Raw genomic sequence first — 16,989 nt, 5'->3', positions numbered from 1 at the left:
CATTTAAGCCTCATGAGAAGCCCAAGAACTGGTTTTTCTCATCCCTATTTTATAGCACAGGAATCTGAGGCCCAGAGAGGGATAATCACTCTTGAATGCTACTGAGCTAGGAAGTTATGGAACCAGCATTTGCACCCAAGACTGTTAGACATCTAAAGTTTGCTCTTTTGCAAACAGGCAGGACATTCCTTGCTAAAAAAAAAAAAAAAAAAGGCAGGAGGAAGAGGGTGAACAGTGGGTTTACCCTAGAATTAACCTAACCTTGCCTCAGAGCAGCAAGAGGCCTCAAAACAAGGTGTAAAGCTGTGTAAATATCATGGGACCAGACACTGAGCTTAGGACCCCTGGAGAGGTGGCCTGCCACCTTTATATCCGCAGGTGTTAATGGGTTACCAGAAATAATCCGTGCAGGAGGAGGACTTTTTTTTTTTTTTTTTTGCCTCCTAAGGGAAATGCATGGACCTTAGCACTTTGTATCACAACCACGGTAAGAGTGGAAAAGAAAAGAAGCCACTTTCCGGTAGTCAACTGTATAAAAATAATTTTATTTACTACTGTAAATAAAGTAGTGCAAAGAGTAGTTTGGACCCACGATATTGCATTACTGATTTACTTACTACCTAAGCAGGATGCAGTCCACAGACGCCCCGCCCCTCCTTGCTTTCTCACGCACGCGCGCCGCGCACGCTCAGGCAGGCATGAGGGCTGGGGGGAGACTATGAGCTAAGGGCGTCTCTGCGTATTCCATTGCTGCATGGAGAAGACGCCACTTAAATACCAGGGGTTTTCTAGATGTTCTTTTATGGATTGCAAGTGAAACGTAAAAGATGTCCAACAATGTCTTCAAATGCTGTGGAAGCACTACGACCCTAGAAAAATTCAAGGAGAAAAATGTAAACCACTTTACACAGCCATCGTGTCCCCTGCATTTCCAGCTGTAAACTCTTGGGTTTGGAAGTCAGAGTGCAATCGGTCACCTGGGCTCTAAGAAGCAGGCTGTGGCCAACGCAGCAACCAAAAAATAATCTACCTTGCAGAGACATCTCCATTTTCTGTTCTCTGATGAAAGGGAAAGACCCAAGGACTAAGGCATTTAAAACACCTTCCTGTGTGTAAGAATCCTGACGTGCCACGAGGCAAACTCTGACTCCCCAAACACCAGAACAAAAGTGTGTGATGGCCCAGAAAACCTCCCCACACGTCCCTCTGATCAAAATGCTCCTTGAACTTGTTTGATCTAACCACTGTCTGCTCTGGGCACATCCTTATAGTTTGATTTAAAAAAGGAAAAAAATTTAAAAACCCCAAAACACCAAGTGCACAATCTAGCTGACATGACTTTTAAGGTGTTCATCACTGTAATGCCTGGCCCCCGCCTTCCAATACCAGCTGTGGGAAAGCTTCTCTGGTGTACGGGGAGCCCCGGATTGGACAGTTCACCCACGTGGCTCAAGGTTGTTAGTGGTGCTGGGCTGGTCCTGGTCAGACGCATCTGCTGCTGGAGGCACAGCTGGACTCGCTGTGGACGCAGTGGGGTCTGGTGAGGCCAACGCTGGTACCAGAGGGGAACCACTGGCTGCAGAGACACGTGCAAACAGAGGCTGGACGTTCAAAGCTGTGTACGGAGGACGCCCAGCCACACCCGATTCCAGCAAGTGGGAGATGCTTCTAGCTAATCCAGTGGCCCTGATGCTAGGTAGGCAGGCAAGCTTGGACCCCTTAGCTAGGTTCTTTGCACTTAGGTATCCCCTTCTATCAAATGGCAGGTTGGAATGGGATGTGCAAAGATCCCGAGGGTTCTGACATCCTGGGATTCTAAGTAACTGCATTTCTGCCAGGACTTGGAGGCAAAAACCATCTTGTCTACGTTTTGTGGGCTGTGGCCGTATCTTTTTTCCCAGGATTCTGATACAATGCAAGCCTTGTTGGCTTCTTTCACGTTCCTATTGCAATTGGATGATGTGCCAAAGTTAGGTTATTTTATTTAAATAAAAGTGTATAGGGGTCAGGAAACAGAATTACCAAGTTTAATTATTTATCAATCTATCTTTAGTTAAGGCATTTGGACCACCCCCAACTTTACAGGAGCTTACAGTGTTTTATTTTCAGGTGGCAGATTTCAAATGGGAGTGATTTTTGCCACCAAAAGGACCGTTGGCATTGTCTGGAGACATTTTTAATTGTCATAACTCCAGGTAGGGATACTCACATCTAATGGGCAGAGACCAGGAACCCTGCAAATTCCTACCATACACAGGACAACCCACGACAAAGAATGATCTGCTCCGATCTGAGCTGATCCACCCTATTTTATGTGCTAAGGCCCAGAAGGGTTGCAGTTAAGGCTCTGGAGCCTTTCTATTCTGCCCAGAAACAACCTTGTGACCTTGAACAAGTTACCTACCCTCCCAAGCTTCCCCGAATATGGAGACAATAAAAGCATCTCAGCTCACTGAGCTATTGCAAGGGTTAAAGGAGTTATGGTAAGCACGTAAAGTGCTTACCACAGTGCCTGGCACGAATGAGTACTCAGAAAATCTTACCCATTCCTGCAAGTGACCTGGTTACTGGGGAAATAAATGTGTCATGATTTGTTCCTTTCAGGTTCGGGGCTTACAGGACTGATAACACAGTCCATGCTGTTTCTGGGATACCTATAGTTCTCTTTGAGATCCCATGAGCCTGAGCAAACAGCATAAAGTTCAAAGCCAAAAAGACTAGGAGTCAATCAGCTATGATGTTTGTTAGCTGGGTAATCTTGAGTCAGTTTCTGAACTTCTCTGAGCCTTAGTTTTGTTATCTTTAAAATGGGGGTAGCAATTTGCAGAGCTGTGTGATATACGGTTAGCTCAGGGCCAAAGTTTGTACAAACAATTGTCACTTTGCCTTTAAGCAGTGAGCTTTCAGCAGTTTTTATTAAGTGGGGCTATTTTTTTTCTTTTTTTGAGACAGGGTCTTACTATATAGCCCAGGCTGACCTGGAACTCACGATCCTTCTACCTTGACCTCCCAAATGCTGGGATTACAAGCATACACCACACAGCCCTATGAGTGGGAGCCCTTTTTAAAGGTTCTGAAATGCCTATCCTGAAATGTATGAACTTTAAGAAGATCCACAGGGGGGAAAAAAAAAAACAAAGAAATAAAAGAAGATCCAACCACATGCTGACAATCTGACTTCTAGATAAAACCCTTTCAGAGTTCTACGTCAAATATCATGGTCGTCTCCAAAGGGCCGTCCCTGGAAGTCCAGGCCTGGACCTCAAAGTCACCAGCTCTTTAGGGTACATACAGGACTTCTACATAGGGCTCTTTCTAACACCAGCAGAAGATGCTGTAGAACCAGACACTTCTAAAAGAACAGGGCGGTGCATGGGGGAGGGGACCCAAAGTGGTGTACAATGCTGTACCATTACTAGGGTCATTAACGCCATCACTCCGACTGGTGACTTAATGACTAGAGACCTGGTGATGAGGTACAAAGACCATTTCACAGTACTCCGGAGACTGGGTCTGGGCAAGCGTCACTTGTCACTTATCTCCGTGCTCTAACTTTGGGATAGATACCGAATGGCGAGAATCAAGGGGCTTGGAGCACATGGCGTCTGGACCCCTTGCACCCGAGGCTCTATCTTTGCAGAAGTTAATGCAACACTAAGACATGGATTTTCAAGCTGAGGGAATGTTTAAATCACCATGGTAACGAGATAAATCAGCAGTTGCTTTTCTGATTAAAACAAAAAGTGTGTAAATGTAGAAGGAATGCCTAATTAGCCTTGCCACCATCGAAACCTTCTGGTAGGAGCACAATGAAGGCACTGGATGGCTCTGTAGTAAGTTTGTGATTATCCGCGGGAGAGCTTGCTCCCTTCCGTGAGGCTTTGCAATCACTGTGCAAGGCCCCCCACGGCCCGTCCTAATTTTAAAGTGGCCCCTTTGTCTCTGCTCACCTGGAATGCGTGCTAATTTTATTACTGGAGTAGAATGAAGGTAACCAGAAAAATCAGCGTTCTGTTTAAAACATTACAGAGCATAGTCCAGAGCCAAAGAGAAAGGACTTGTGGGTTACTCGCTGCCCAGGAGACCATTCTCCGTACATTAGTGAGGGCCATCAGGGGTTAGCCCATAGGCCAAAGGCAGCCACTGACTATTTTTATATAGTTCATGGTCTAAGAATGGTGTTTCCATCTTTACGCAGGGGAACAAAAATCCAAAAATCAAAAGATGAAAAAGCTCTCCTGACATGTGAAAAATAGTTGAAATTCCAATGTGTCTATAGAAAAGTTGTATTAGGAACTCAGCTACGATGGCTGTGTCTGAGCTCCAGAGGATGGTGGTGGGTGCTGACAAGGACAGCCAGAAAGCTGAAAGTGTTGATTATCTGGCTCTTTCCAAAGAAGCTGGTTGTAGACTGTTGTCTATGCCTGCTGGCTAGTTGAGCAGATGTGTGCATCCGAGAATAATGTGGTGAAGTATATCGGGTTAATTCTGAAATGGTTGAATGTTTGCACAAATGGAGTGCAAGGTGTGGAGAGAGCTGGAACTCTCACCCTCTGCATAAGACCTCTGGAGCTGGCAGGGCCCAGCACAGATACAAGATTTGTATCACTGCAACATTTCTTCTGAGTGGAGGTACTGGTGGGCGCCAAGGGTAACCAGCTAGGGAGAGACAGGGCGACATCACACTGCAATCTCTGTGACTCAAACACTGCTTTTTCATGAGCACCACTTTGTGACATTTTGTTGTACTTTTAGCAGAAACCTCACTAACTTGAAATGTAGAGGACAGGAAAAGGAACAGGGAAAAGTTTAATCAATTTTGCTCAGATGATCTTTTTAAAAGAACCTAAAACTATCCACTTAGCCAGAAAGGATGAGTTGGCTTACATAGTGAATGTAGTGACCAGTCCAGCCAGGTGAACTTAAGGAGCTGTACCCAGGAAGCTGGAAGCTCAAAGACCTTGCCCTATACTGTGCTTTCTGCAAAGCTGACATTAGAGCTGCAGGTTGAGTATCCTTAACTGAAATGCTTGAGACCAGAAATATTTCGGATTTCAGATTCTTTTGGATTCTGCGTACACATAATGAGCTATCTGGGCAGGGATTCAAATCTAAACATGAAATTCACTTATGTTTCATGTACATACCTTATATGAAAGGAAATTTAATACAATATATTTAGTGCACCTGTAGGTTTTTCTTTTCTTTTTTGTGGGGTTGGGGTTTGAATTCAGGGCTTTAAGCTCACAAAGCAGGTGTTCTACTGCTTGAGCCATACCTCCAAGTCCATTTTGCTCTGGTTATTTTAGATATAGGGTCTCAAGAACTATTTGCCCAGGCTGGCCTCAAACTGTGATCCTCCCACTCTCAGCTCCTAAGTAGCTAGGACTAAAGGAGTGAGCCACTGGCCCCTCACTGCACCTGCGTGTGGGCTGCTACCCATCACGTGAGGTCAGGCGTGGAGTTCTCCGCTGTGACTTCATGTTGGTGTACTACAGGTTTTAGAGTTTGGGGCACTTAGGGTTTGGGAGCATTTTGGAGTTTTCATTTTCAAATCAGGGATGCTCAACCCACAGTTTGTCTTTGAAGTGGCACTTTCTCTTCCCTCCCTCGTCTCTCTTCACCTCCCTTTAGGCAGCCAGTCAGGGTCCAGACTTTCTGTGTTTGTGGCAGGCAGAGTGGACATGGCTCTAGGTGTACTTCACTCTATTTCTTTTGTTTTGTTTTGTTTCTCAGAAGCCTGATCCATTAAGGTAATTACACTTGGTCTCCTTGATGGGAAGGGAGAGAGAGAGAGTGCTTTTGAGATGTGGTGAGGCAGGGAAAGAGCTTTCTAGAGTCTGAGGGGAGCTGTGCTTGTCTGTGGGTTGTCCACAGTGGTCCACCCCTGGCTCTACAGTAATCTGAAAAACAGGAAGACTCAAAGGCAAAGGCAATGGCGCTCAGCTTCAGCAATGACGCAGCTGCTGCTGACCCAGAGTTGCAAATCCAGTGGATCTGGAAAGACAGAGAAGGCCTGGGATGATGTGTGCTTTGCTCTCAGATTCGTGACAATCAAGTGACTCTAAGGCTACCCAAAACCCAGGGACCTCTGTACTACCCTGGAAAGCATTAGCCCCATGAAAGATGGTGCCTCGGAGTCAAAAACAAGGTTCCTTAAAAGAAATGCAAGAGACATGCCGCACTTGTGCATGGTCTTGGAACTTTCGCTAGCTTACTCCATGCCTTTGTTTAGATGATTTTTAAAAGAATCTTTGGTCTAGAAGGAGCCTCACAGCACAGAAATGCGTGCTAGGCTTTTTAAAAATAGCATGCTATTTAAGCACTGCTGACCCCTGGTGGCAGCTCCCTTAATTACAGGTAAAATGCCCCGCAGGACATAACCTCTTGGGAGTCACCGGTTAATCTTTGTGGAGCTCTAAGCATTCATTTAGTTCTCTTAACTACCATAAAAAATTGGCATGCTACTTCTTTACAGAAGAGGAAACTGAGGTACAGTAGGCTCCTCCTTGCTTAAGGCCACAGAGCTAGTTGTAGAGGCAGAATCACACCAGTCTGACGCCTGCTTTGGTACTGTTAATGTGTGCCCTGCGCTATCAGCCTTCTGAACGCAGGACAATTAAATGTGGCAGAAGCCGTGACATTCTGACTGTACATCACAGAGCACAAAACTCAGAGGGAAATGAAGGTTGTTGGAGCTGGAGGCAAAATGGACATCCATTGTAAGCTTGGTGATAAATCAGTAATTTTTAAAACGTCTGCCTGGAAAAAATGTAAATTGTGAAGTGACAAAGATCCTTAACTTCTAGTGATAATTTTTGCCCCAAGCTGCTTAGGAGAGGCTTCTAGCTCTCAAATCCACATTGGGTAGCACCCAGAGTTCATTACTGTGCTTGCTATCCAACCCCACAGCTGCCACAAACACTTACCACTGTCCCCCTCTCTGCTGTGGACAGGGCATGGGCCCTTGGGCTCTGTCAACTCATCAGGGAGACACGAGTGGCAGAAGCTTTGGCTTCTGGGCAGCTACTTCTCCTTACTCTTTTGTGCCCCTGTCACCTGCCCATCACTCCTTCAGTTACCTGCTCCACTGGGTTGATGGAGTTCCTTCTATTTCAGGATGACCGGCACACTGGTTCTCAGGATGAAAACTTTAAAAACCGTGAGAGGAATGTACCCGTGCCTTAATTTAGCACGGGTTCTACCAGAGCCAGAGGTACACCGTGGGGTCATGTTCTGTCAATGTGTGAGAGTTTTTAAAGAACACTTCCACCATCACTGATCAAAATATGCTCTATGGAACCACAGTGCGGGCAATGCCCAGGGAGCCCACTAGAAATGCCCAGCCCAGATCCACTGAACCAGAATCTGCACTTAATATGACCCCCGGATGACCTGTGCACATGCAAACAAAGAATCACTGCACTAGAATTTATATACGGAAACATATTACTTCATTATAATTTGTTTATTTCTCCGTTACCTTGATGTCTGGACACTCTATTGGTTTTATGAAAACTCTATTTTTTTAATGAAAACGTGATCCTTCAAAAATATTTCTTATGTGAGGAGGCAAAAGGTTTGAGATTGTGCACACAACTGGTTTGTAGTATTGCGATTTTTGAAAGAAAATTCAAAAATTTGGGCCCTACACCCCTTGACCTTTATTTCCTTATTTGGGCAGGCTATGTCACCTCTCTGGCCTCAGTTTCCTCATTTGTAAAATGAAGGGCATAGAAGTAAGTTATTCTTAAGATTTTATGCAGATGTAGCCTTCTCTTGGTTGATCAAGAGGGAAGGAAGGATGTGCTGGAAATGCAAAAGAAAAAGTTTGATAAAAACAAGGAAAATCTGTGAAAAAAATGAATGAAGGAGACATGGAGAGGGAAAAAAACATATCAACAGACAAGAGGGACAGAGAGACAAGGCAGAGGGATGGATAATGAAGATGTGAAGACGGAAAAGAGAGCTGACTTCTGATGAAAGCATTTCCACCCGCCCATGAATTTTCATGGCTACCAGCTAGCATAAAATCATCCAGGCAATTTCAGCTCCTCTAACAGAACTGCATTTGCAATAATCATAACAAAATTTCTACAGAGTGAAAATGACAAAGATAATTTGAAGTGGAAAACACAGACAAGATGCAAAATAAATGTGTTCTACCTGGTAACAAATTTAGTAATGGACTGAATTTGCATGATGGAGATTTATTAACTGGCAGAGGACAAGCCCTCAAACCTGGAAGGTCTCAGGATGGCCCCCCGTGAACTCCCTCAGGTAAATCAAGGGAAATAACTCTGTGTTGCCTCTCAAACATCGAATCCCTTCTCCCTGACGAAGAGAAGTGGGACTGACACACTGCTTTTGCTTTTCGTTATACATTACACAAATAATGACCACAAAAACACTCAAATGTTATACGTCTTCTGATCTGTCTATTTGTAAATGTCTCTGCTGGTCTTCCTGAGTTAGTATGCCAAGATGGGCATCCAAGATGGCAGAAAACAACAGTAATTTTCCACCAAGGGATGTTTATAGGTTTGAGCATCTCCTAAGTGTGAGTTACAGGGAATAAAACAGAACAGCTAACATTTATCCAGAGGGCTTCTTACGCTAGTAAATGTTAATAGCTGACATTTCACTACAGTTGTCATTCTGATAAGTATCTTATATGCAGCACTTTCACTTAACTTTTCTTTTTCACCCTATTATCTGGGGAAGTAGCTGCTCTCGAAACCTCACTTGATCATGTGAAATTGGAGATAAGGAATGTTGAGTAGCTCACCCAAAGTGACACAGTAATAAATGGCCAAGTCTGGACTCTACACCCAAATAGATGAGATGGGGGTGCTGATCTCCTTAACTACTCCCCTACCCTTGCTCAGAGGAGTTGTGATTCATGGGAACCAAAAGTGGGACTAACTCCATCTTGGTCCCTCCCGGGAGTCCGTGTGGCTGGGTGTGTTTGCTCTTGATGAATGTGGGAAGGCTTCAGCAGAAGGCTCTGAAACTGGGTTTGAAGCTCACAGGGGTAGAATTTTGATAGATGATGCATTTTCAATGATAGAAAACATTCCAGATCAATTTCTTAAGCTTTAAAACAATTCTTACTTTGGGAAATGCAATAGTTTTGTGGCCTCCTGGCAGGGATTATATATACCCCCAAGGGAGACCCCATCCTAAAGAAAGGAAGTAGCATGCCCAAGGGTGTGAGCCCTTTCTCTGGGAGGAAAGACAATCCCTACCTTCTCATCCTGCCTTGGCTTTTTGTAAGGCTTACCTGACATAGACTGGAAATACTGCACCATCCAGGCGATCAATATGGAGAGAAGAAAGGTTCCCAGAAAGTAGATCTGCAAACATCCAGAGCGTGCATCAGATGGCTGAAAAGGGCAGAGACCACGAGGGCAGGGCTGGGGATGGTACTTACCAGGGCAGAGTGCAGGATGGTGCTCCAGATAAGCCTCAAGTGCAGGTAAAGCCAGGCCAGGGAGCAGGGGCTGAGAGACTCCACGTTACCATGGCTCCAGCACCTGTGATCAAAGCAGGGGTATCTTGAGCATCAGCGGGCTGTGTGGCACCATGATGACCAGCTTTTCAGACCCTCCCATCCACGCTCTGACTTTTGCACACAAGAGTGGGCACATGACAAGGCAGAGAACAGAGCCAGTTCTAGGGAGTTTGGGCCTTACCTGGAATTTTGAGATCCCAGGAGGAATCTCCAAAAAAGGTCTCTGGTGTCCTTCATATATAGGAACTACCCTGAACCCAGGGCTTTCCAGAACAATATTTCTATCTGACTGTCTGTCTGTCCAAAGTCCAGATGTGGGAAGGCCTGCCTATCTTTCAGAAAAGTGTGGGTCAAACGGTTCATCATTTTTTTCCTTCATGAAAACTCTGGGTCAGCACTTGAACTTCAGATTAAGTACAAACTAGATCTTAAGCCTCAGATACTAGAAAAGGAAAACACATTAGGTTTGGGTGAGTGCTTTCTAAGGAAAGCAAATTTGGCCCATTTTCTAACATAGGACATCACAAAATAAGGGGGAGGCTAACTTGAACCAAGGAACAAACACCACCATCTTGGTTGCTGCAGACTCCACGGTACTAGGGAGGCTCTGAACTCACCTTTCGTACAGCTCTCGGAGAATAGACACGTTATCAGAGTGGAGTGTTGGGTCAATTTCCAAGAAATCCAAAATATGGTGTGGGATGATAGCACCTTCCTCAATTAGCAGGGCCAGATTAAAAAATCCCTAAAAACAAGCCACAGACCAAACCCATCAAGTCCTCATAATGAAACCCAGACACATGCCCTTCATCAGCATATAAACTTTTACAACCTTTAAAATTTTTTTTGCAGTCCCTAGAGCCAGATGGCTTTGTCATTTCATTGATGAATTGTTTCCCTAAATATATGCATCTGAGAAATTTATTTGCAGGAGAACCAGGAGGCTTTCAAAGATGCTGGGTCCCATCTGCTCAGAAGCCAGTCAACCAGAGACCTGTCCTTCCCTGCTCATGCTCTGAAACCGAACTCTGGAGAAAACATGCCCGTGGATCATCGAGAGAACCAGACCTCTGAGGCGAAAGCAATGTCCGTCACTCACGGACTCTGCCTGCGGTCACTATCAGCCCGTCAGAAATCTGACAAAATGTTTTGTGACTGGGCTGCTACCCATGGCTGATGGTCTAATGGCCGAGTGTCTCCTTTACATACAGAATAACAGATGGGCACTTGTCGCAGCTTTCCTAGATCTTCCTCCCGATGTGACTCTCCACAATGGGGCATTTTCCTGCCTCTTCCTTCTACACCTTACTCTTGATCCTCAAAGGTAGAGCCTACCTTGTTAGACTGTTCAGGGCCAATAAAGGCTGTGGCTCAAGAGCCTGACCGTGGAGATGTGTCACAAAGGATGGGTGAACCTGGGGGACCATTCCCTCCATTGTGTGAGCATGCAGCTGGACCAAGAAGCCAGTGAAAAATGATGTAGGACTCCCCACTCCAGATCTACAAATGAAACCAGACTGGTACCCTTCAGAGAATTCCTGGATATGTTCTAAGGACTTCTCTCTTCTCCCCCTTGCCCTTCTAGTGCCAGTGACAACTAAATGAAATCCACCAGGTTGCACATGCCAGGATTCACAATCTCCCTATGATTAACATAATAGCAGTAAAAGTGTTCTGAGCACTTGTCCAGTGCAACGTATCGTGCTCTTCTATGTTCACTTACTTAATCCTCACAATAATGAAGAGAGATTAGTACTAAAATAGGGAGGACAACCTCTCCACTTTTTACAGATGTGGAAATGGAGGCACAGAGAAGTTAAGGAACCTGCCCAAGATCACACAGCTGGCAAGTGGCAGAGCTGGGATTCAAAGGCAAACAGAGTCCAGAGTTTCCACTCCATGTCCACCAGGCTGCCAAATAGCCTTGAATCTGATTAAAGTGCTAAATCTCTTTAAGGCACATGCACACGGCAGCAGAACATAATGCATTTTTCTTCTCTTTGAAAGGAATGTACTGTTACCACTTGAGGACTATTCGAAGAAAAGAGGGAAAACTGTAAAACTGTGAAGGTTCCAGTCAAGGGAAAATAGTGTCAAAGTCAGTGGGGAAATAGGCTAGAGGGATGTTCATACACAAGGCAATGGCTTAAGGTTCTTTATCTACCAGGCAATTAGATAAAGGACTAATTATGACTTGAGTAAAAAAAGTAGCAGAACTCCAATAGACAAACAAAGAACAAGACAAGAGAATTCACAAGAAAAAAAACCTGAAGGTTAAATTACCATCAACAAGTGTAGATAAAACTATTCATCCTCACTAGTAATTAAATAAAAGCAATTTCAAACAAGGAAGTATTAAATTGCACGTATTCAGTTAGCAAAATGAAACCATCCAGTGTTGACAAGATTGCTGTCACCCTGTCTACCTCTCCATTGCTCAGTGCCATAACTGGAAAAACCTTTCAGAAAACAGACTAGCACTATGCTACCATGAAGTCACAGATGCTTAGCACTCTGGATCAGTAACTTAGAATATAACTAAATTATTCAAAGGAAGGAAGAGAAAAAATGGAAACCGTACTAGTTTTGATTGCAACAGAACAGGAAACAAACTATGACTCTTCACTGGGGGGCTACAGCCCCCACAAAGGCAAGCATCTTGGTTTTTTCCTCATGTCCTCTCCACTAAACATTGTCTAAGACGGGGTAGGATTGGATTAGGGCATGTTGAATCAATGAGTAAGTTAGCAAATAATAGTAACAGCATTCATCAATGGGTCAAGCTTAAGAATCACAGTCCATCAGCTCAACAGAATACAGGGCAGTCAATGAGTAACAATTATAGACTGTAAAATAAAATATACACAGTGCTACAATTAGTGATAAGACAGAGTCCATCAATGACACATACACGGCAGACAACATTACAGACACAAGTGGTGGTGGGTAGGGACCAGGAAGACATGAAGGAATTGCTGGTACATTCTTTACTGTTTTTTTTCCTTTTAACATTATCCTTTTTGTTTTTGTAATATTGTCATTCTTAACATTAATTCAAATCGAAATCCATATTATCCAGGCCTAATTTTCAATGACAGCTGAGATCTCTTGAGGGAGTTTGTTTCTGCCACAAAACTCTTTTGCAGCAACTCCTACTTTGCTGCAGAAGAAGCAGTAGCAGCGTAGACGAGGTTCATTAAGAGGACTTGGCACTGGGCTCAGAGCTTTATACCGAACACCTATTTAATCCTCATATTCGATGGGGTAGGTGCTGTGATTACCCCAGGTGACAGATGAGAAAATGGAAACTCAGAGACTTAGGGACCCAACTCACCGTGAGATCCTCACAGGGGAATTCTAATTAGCAAATGGCGAGTGGATGAGGGGAGCAGAGAATTATCACTAGATCCCCCCACTAATAACTGGTGCAGGAAGGAGCTATTAAAATTCACGGGCAAACTGTTGAGGACAAGCAGGATATTCTGAATCATCACAAAGTAAGCTATTTGGAAATTAGAAATGTAAAATATTAACTTTACAGTGGACAGATCCCACAGAAACCTTAGCCAGGTGATTAAATTAACCTCACCGGTGATAAGACACACTGACCTCATGCACCCCGATCGATGCACTGAGAACCTTTCACTTCTGTACTGTTCTTTTTTCTTGTGTGGGCAGGGGGAGCGATACGGGGATTTGAACTCAGGGCCTTACGCTTGCTAGGCAGGAGCTCTACCACTTGAGCCACCCTGGCAGCCCTTTCTTGTATTGCTATTTTTGAGATAAGGTTCTCATTGTATGCCTGGACCAGACTGGACCACAATCCAGTTTATACTTCCCAAGTAGCTGAGATGACAAGTGAATGCCACCATGCCCGGTCATTGGTTGAGATGGGATCTCTGGAACTTTCTGCCATGAACCACCATCCTCCTGATCTCTGCCTCCCAAACAGTTAGGATTACAAGATTGAGCCACTATGCCCAGCCACTTCTTTAGTGTCTTGCCCAAAACCTGTAATCTCAATCTATTCATAAGAAAACAGAAGACAGACCCAAAAAACAAGGAACCAGCTACAAAACACCCAACCAGTATGTTTTAAAGTATGAAAGTCATTAAGATAAAGAGAGACTGAGGAGCTCTCACAGGTAGAGAAAGCTAGAAAGAAAGATGACAACTGTCATTCAGTGTGACCCTAAAACAGAAGGAGGGTATTAGCGGAAAAAATGGTGACATCTAAATAAAGTCTTAAGTGTAGGTAACGATCCTGTCCCAGTGTTAACCTCCTCATTCAAAATGACCTCATGGCTATGTGAGCTGAGGCAAGGGACTCTCTGGATTCTTTTTGCAACTTTTGTATAAATTTAAAATTATTTCGAATTAAGAAGTTTCAAAAAAAAAGTCATTGAAAAAAAGTACTGTCATGAAAGCATGGGCTAGACTGTACCACAAACCACTTCCTACAGTGGTCACATTTTTAGGATCTCAAGTTTTTCCCCTATAAATTAGGTTGGTGGAATTTGGCAAAAATACCCTCCATTTTGGCAACAGAGACACGGGTGTCTCTGGCTGCTTCGCTTACCATTATGGACAAGTTATTACCTTGTTGTATAAAATTGTTACAAAGTCTCTGGCCCCACTGGATTGCTGGCAAAATGGTGTACATGGGGAACATGGTACGTGCTCTCTAAGGCACACCATTACAGTTCAAGTTGTGAAGTGTGTGAAAATGACAGCTGCACGTGCATGGAAAGATGGTTAGGGCTGGAGTCTTTAGAGCCAGTAGCTGTCATTGCTTACCTGCGAGTCTCCATCAAGAGCTGCTTGCGCGTACATCTGCACAGACAGCTCAAGGTCTTGGGACTGGTTTTGGTGGCCATAATAGTAAAGATCTCCCATTTTCAGATATGCTGCAGGACACAAGACACACAGCCACTTGTCAAGTGGTTTTATCCAAGATGGACACAGTGAATGATCAGCCCATTCATTCAATGGAGAGTGTTTCCTGTACGAGTGGATACAGACCACCTATGTTCTGTTTCCTTGACCCAAGCACCCCTGACTGTAGATAGCTCCCCTGAACAGGGCTGTTTGGGAGAGCCTCAGTTGGCAACCTCACAGTCCATCAATCTTTGGCTCTTTATTTCCCATCTGAAATGTCACTGCCTGAGCTGGCCTGCCTCTTGCATCTCTTTACTTTGTTTTAGCTGTGTATTTCATTTTTACTTAGAGAAAAAACATTGGTTTGCATCAGTCAATGTCCAACTAGAAAAGCAAAATCCATCTTGGGTAGGTCAAAAGAGGGATTTTATCATATGGAACTGGTTGCCAGGTGTTGGGGCCCAGAGGGTGGCTGTCACACACCTAGAGCCTTATGGTCCTGTGGGAGCAGAAATCAAAGAGGATAGAGTCGCCTGGGGAGCTGGAACCACAGAAAGGCAGCCATTGCCAGCAGCTAGGTACAAAGGGGAGGGATGCCTCCCTCCTCCCATTGGCAGAAGCTCCTCAGAAGCCCCTGGGCACAGGAGTCTGGGCACTGTGGTTCCTGAAGGCCCACCCCTGCCATAGAGAGGAGAGCAGAGGGACCAGGGAACCCAGCTGAGGGCAAAAAGGGCAAATTGACCAGCCCAGGAGATCACTCCACAATAGCATTCTTGTGGTTTGGAAGAAGTAGTGGGTCCCAGCACACCAAGGGACAGGGAGCAGGAAGCTGAAAGCATTTTAGCCTTGACCTTAATAGCAGAGAATTTTCACTTTCTTTCCTAATTGTTTAGAAAAATCACACTGTACACAAAGCTGTTAGGTGTTCCCTGTTACAAGGCTACAATTTAGCATGTTTTGCTATACATACCAAATGAAGGAGCATCAATTTGAAAAACAGAGAAATTATAGTATCTCCAGACACAATTAACGCCCAAGTATCTCCCAGCCAGGTCCTAAGAGGTAGAGGGGAGAAAAAGCTAATTCGTTAATATTTTGGCCAACCAGCTAATTTTTCCTCCAGAAAACTCAATTCATTATCCTTAACCTTAGAGCTGCCATTTGAAGAAGAAGCCACTACTTACCGGCCTCTCCTCACAGATGTGGGCTAAATTTGTTTGTGACACTTCAATTCCAGTTTCGGCTGCTAACACATAATACAGCAAAGCTTCATGCCTGAAAATAGATGATTAATAATAAATTTCACATAGTTCTTCCTAATATTCACAGAGAGCTTTCTATTCAAACACAAGAGGGCACAAAATAAGCAGTTTTTTTTTAAAAGCACAAAATCATGAGTTTTTTTTTTAAATAAATAATGTTGTTAAAAATACTTCATGCACTGATTCATATTCTATCTCACAGGCTGAATTCCCAGATAAGGCTGGTGCAAGTCGATACAACAGCTACCTCTACTGGCTGAGTGCGCTGGCTGGGGACTTGTCTGTCAGTGCTAGGTTGAATCCTTCCTTCCTCGCTTAGAGGAGATAAGTGGTATTAGGAAAAAACCCTAAGCTTTACAGTCTTCTGTTTTGTGAAAGACTTTCTAGGCTTAAATTCTGAACAAGCTTAATTAAAGCAGTGCCTTTGTTGTGCATTAGAAGTTTGGCAAAGGAGAGGCAATTTTCACAGGCCAAATCATATTATAAAATAAACGCTGGACACTGTTAGTGATTACAGAACTGCAGAACAATGAGTGGTCACTTTCACCTGCTGAAAGACCAGCAGAGGATTCCTGGATGCACTGATGAGGGCTTGGGGAAGTGGACAACTCCTCCATCCCCCACCAACATGGCTCTAGAGGACAAGGCGTCATACAAACATGGGGCGTCTCAAGACCGCGTGTATGATTTGGCTCTACCTTCTCCCTCACGAGGTTTGCTCTAAAAGAACAATCAAATGTATGTGTAAAGATCCCGTTGTTAAGGAGCTGGTGGTAGAACAATAACGACAAAGAAAGCAGGGGACAACTTCAATGTCTACAACATCAGCTCAGTTAACCTGCAGAGAAGCCACTTCCGATGTGGCCTTTAAGAATGATGTTTTTGAAACAGAAAGATGTTTATGCAAATTTTTCTATTCAGTGCAAAAAAAAAAGCAAAATATAAAATAGTACATCCCATTTGTACAAAATGAAAACGAAACTGAACATGTATGTGTGCACACACATACAAACACATATGTACAGAGAAAACCTCGAAAAATTATCCACCAGGCGCAAGAATATTTACCTCTACATGATGAGAACCAAGACATTTTTATTTTCTTTTTTACTTCTCTACTTTCATCTGTTTTCTATGTTATCCAGTTTGTGGGTACAAATTCATTTTAAGCATAACTGGTTGTTTCTGAAACTTACTTTCACTTTAAGTAGCTGACATTAATGACATTAATGATGCTTTTTTCATTTTAGCTCCATCTAGGAACTGGCTTTGGGGAGGATGGGGGTAGTTCTGGGTGAGGAAAAATCAGGTAACTGGATTCTGAAATTGTGTTTT

At 44.0% G+C, this 16,989-nt stretch overlaps 1 protein-coding gene across 1 annotated transcript in view; it reads right to left on the bottom strand.

Moving 5' to 3' along the window:
* Window positions 1-514: 514 nt before the first annotated feature.
* The window catches only part of Sel1l3 (SEL1L family member 3), a 99,758-nt gene continuing 83,283 nt past the window's right edge, over window positions 515-16,989 (bottom strand). The window contains exons 18-25 of the mRNA XM_020188434.2: window positions 15,577-15,667; window positions 15,363-15,447; window positions 14,312-14,421; window positions 10,132-10,259; window positions 9,434-9,536; window positions 9,284-9,356; window positions 1,445-1,576; window positions 515-869 (exon numbers count right to left, since the gene is read on the bottom strand). Of these exons, the coding sequence (XP_020044023.2) occupies window positions 862-869; window positions 1,445-1,576; window positions 9,284-9,356; window positions 9,434-9,536; window positions 10,132-10,259; window positions 14,312-14,421; window positions 15,363-15,447; window positions 15,577-15,667 (730 nt within the window). The 3' untranslated portion in view covers window positions 515-861. The remainder of the gene's footprint in view (window positions 870-1,444; window positions 1,577-9,283; window positions 9,357-9,433; window positions 9,537-10,131; window positions 10,260-14,311; window positions 14,422-15,362; window positions 15,448-15,576; window positions 15,668-16,989) is intronic.

This window comes from Castor canadensis, chromosome 9 (genome assembly GCF_047511655.1).
Source record: "Castor canadensis chromosome 9, mCasCan1.hap1v2, whole genome shotgun sequence".
NCBI classification, from domain to species: domain Eukaryota; kingdom Metazoa; phylum Chordata; class Mammalia; order Rodentia; family Castoridae; genus Castor; species Castor canadensis.
The sequence above is the reverse complement of the archived record's forward strand: the minus strand, read 5'-3'. Positions and strand labels throughout refer to the sequence as shown.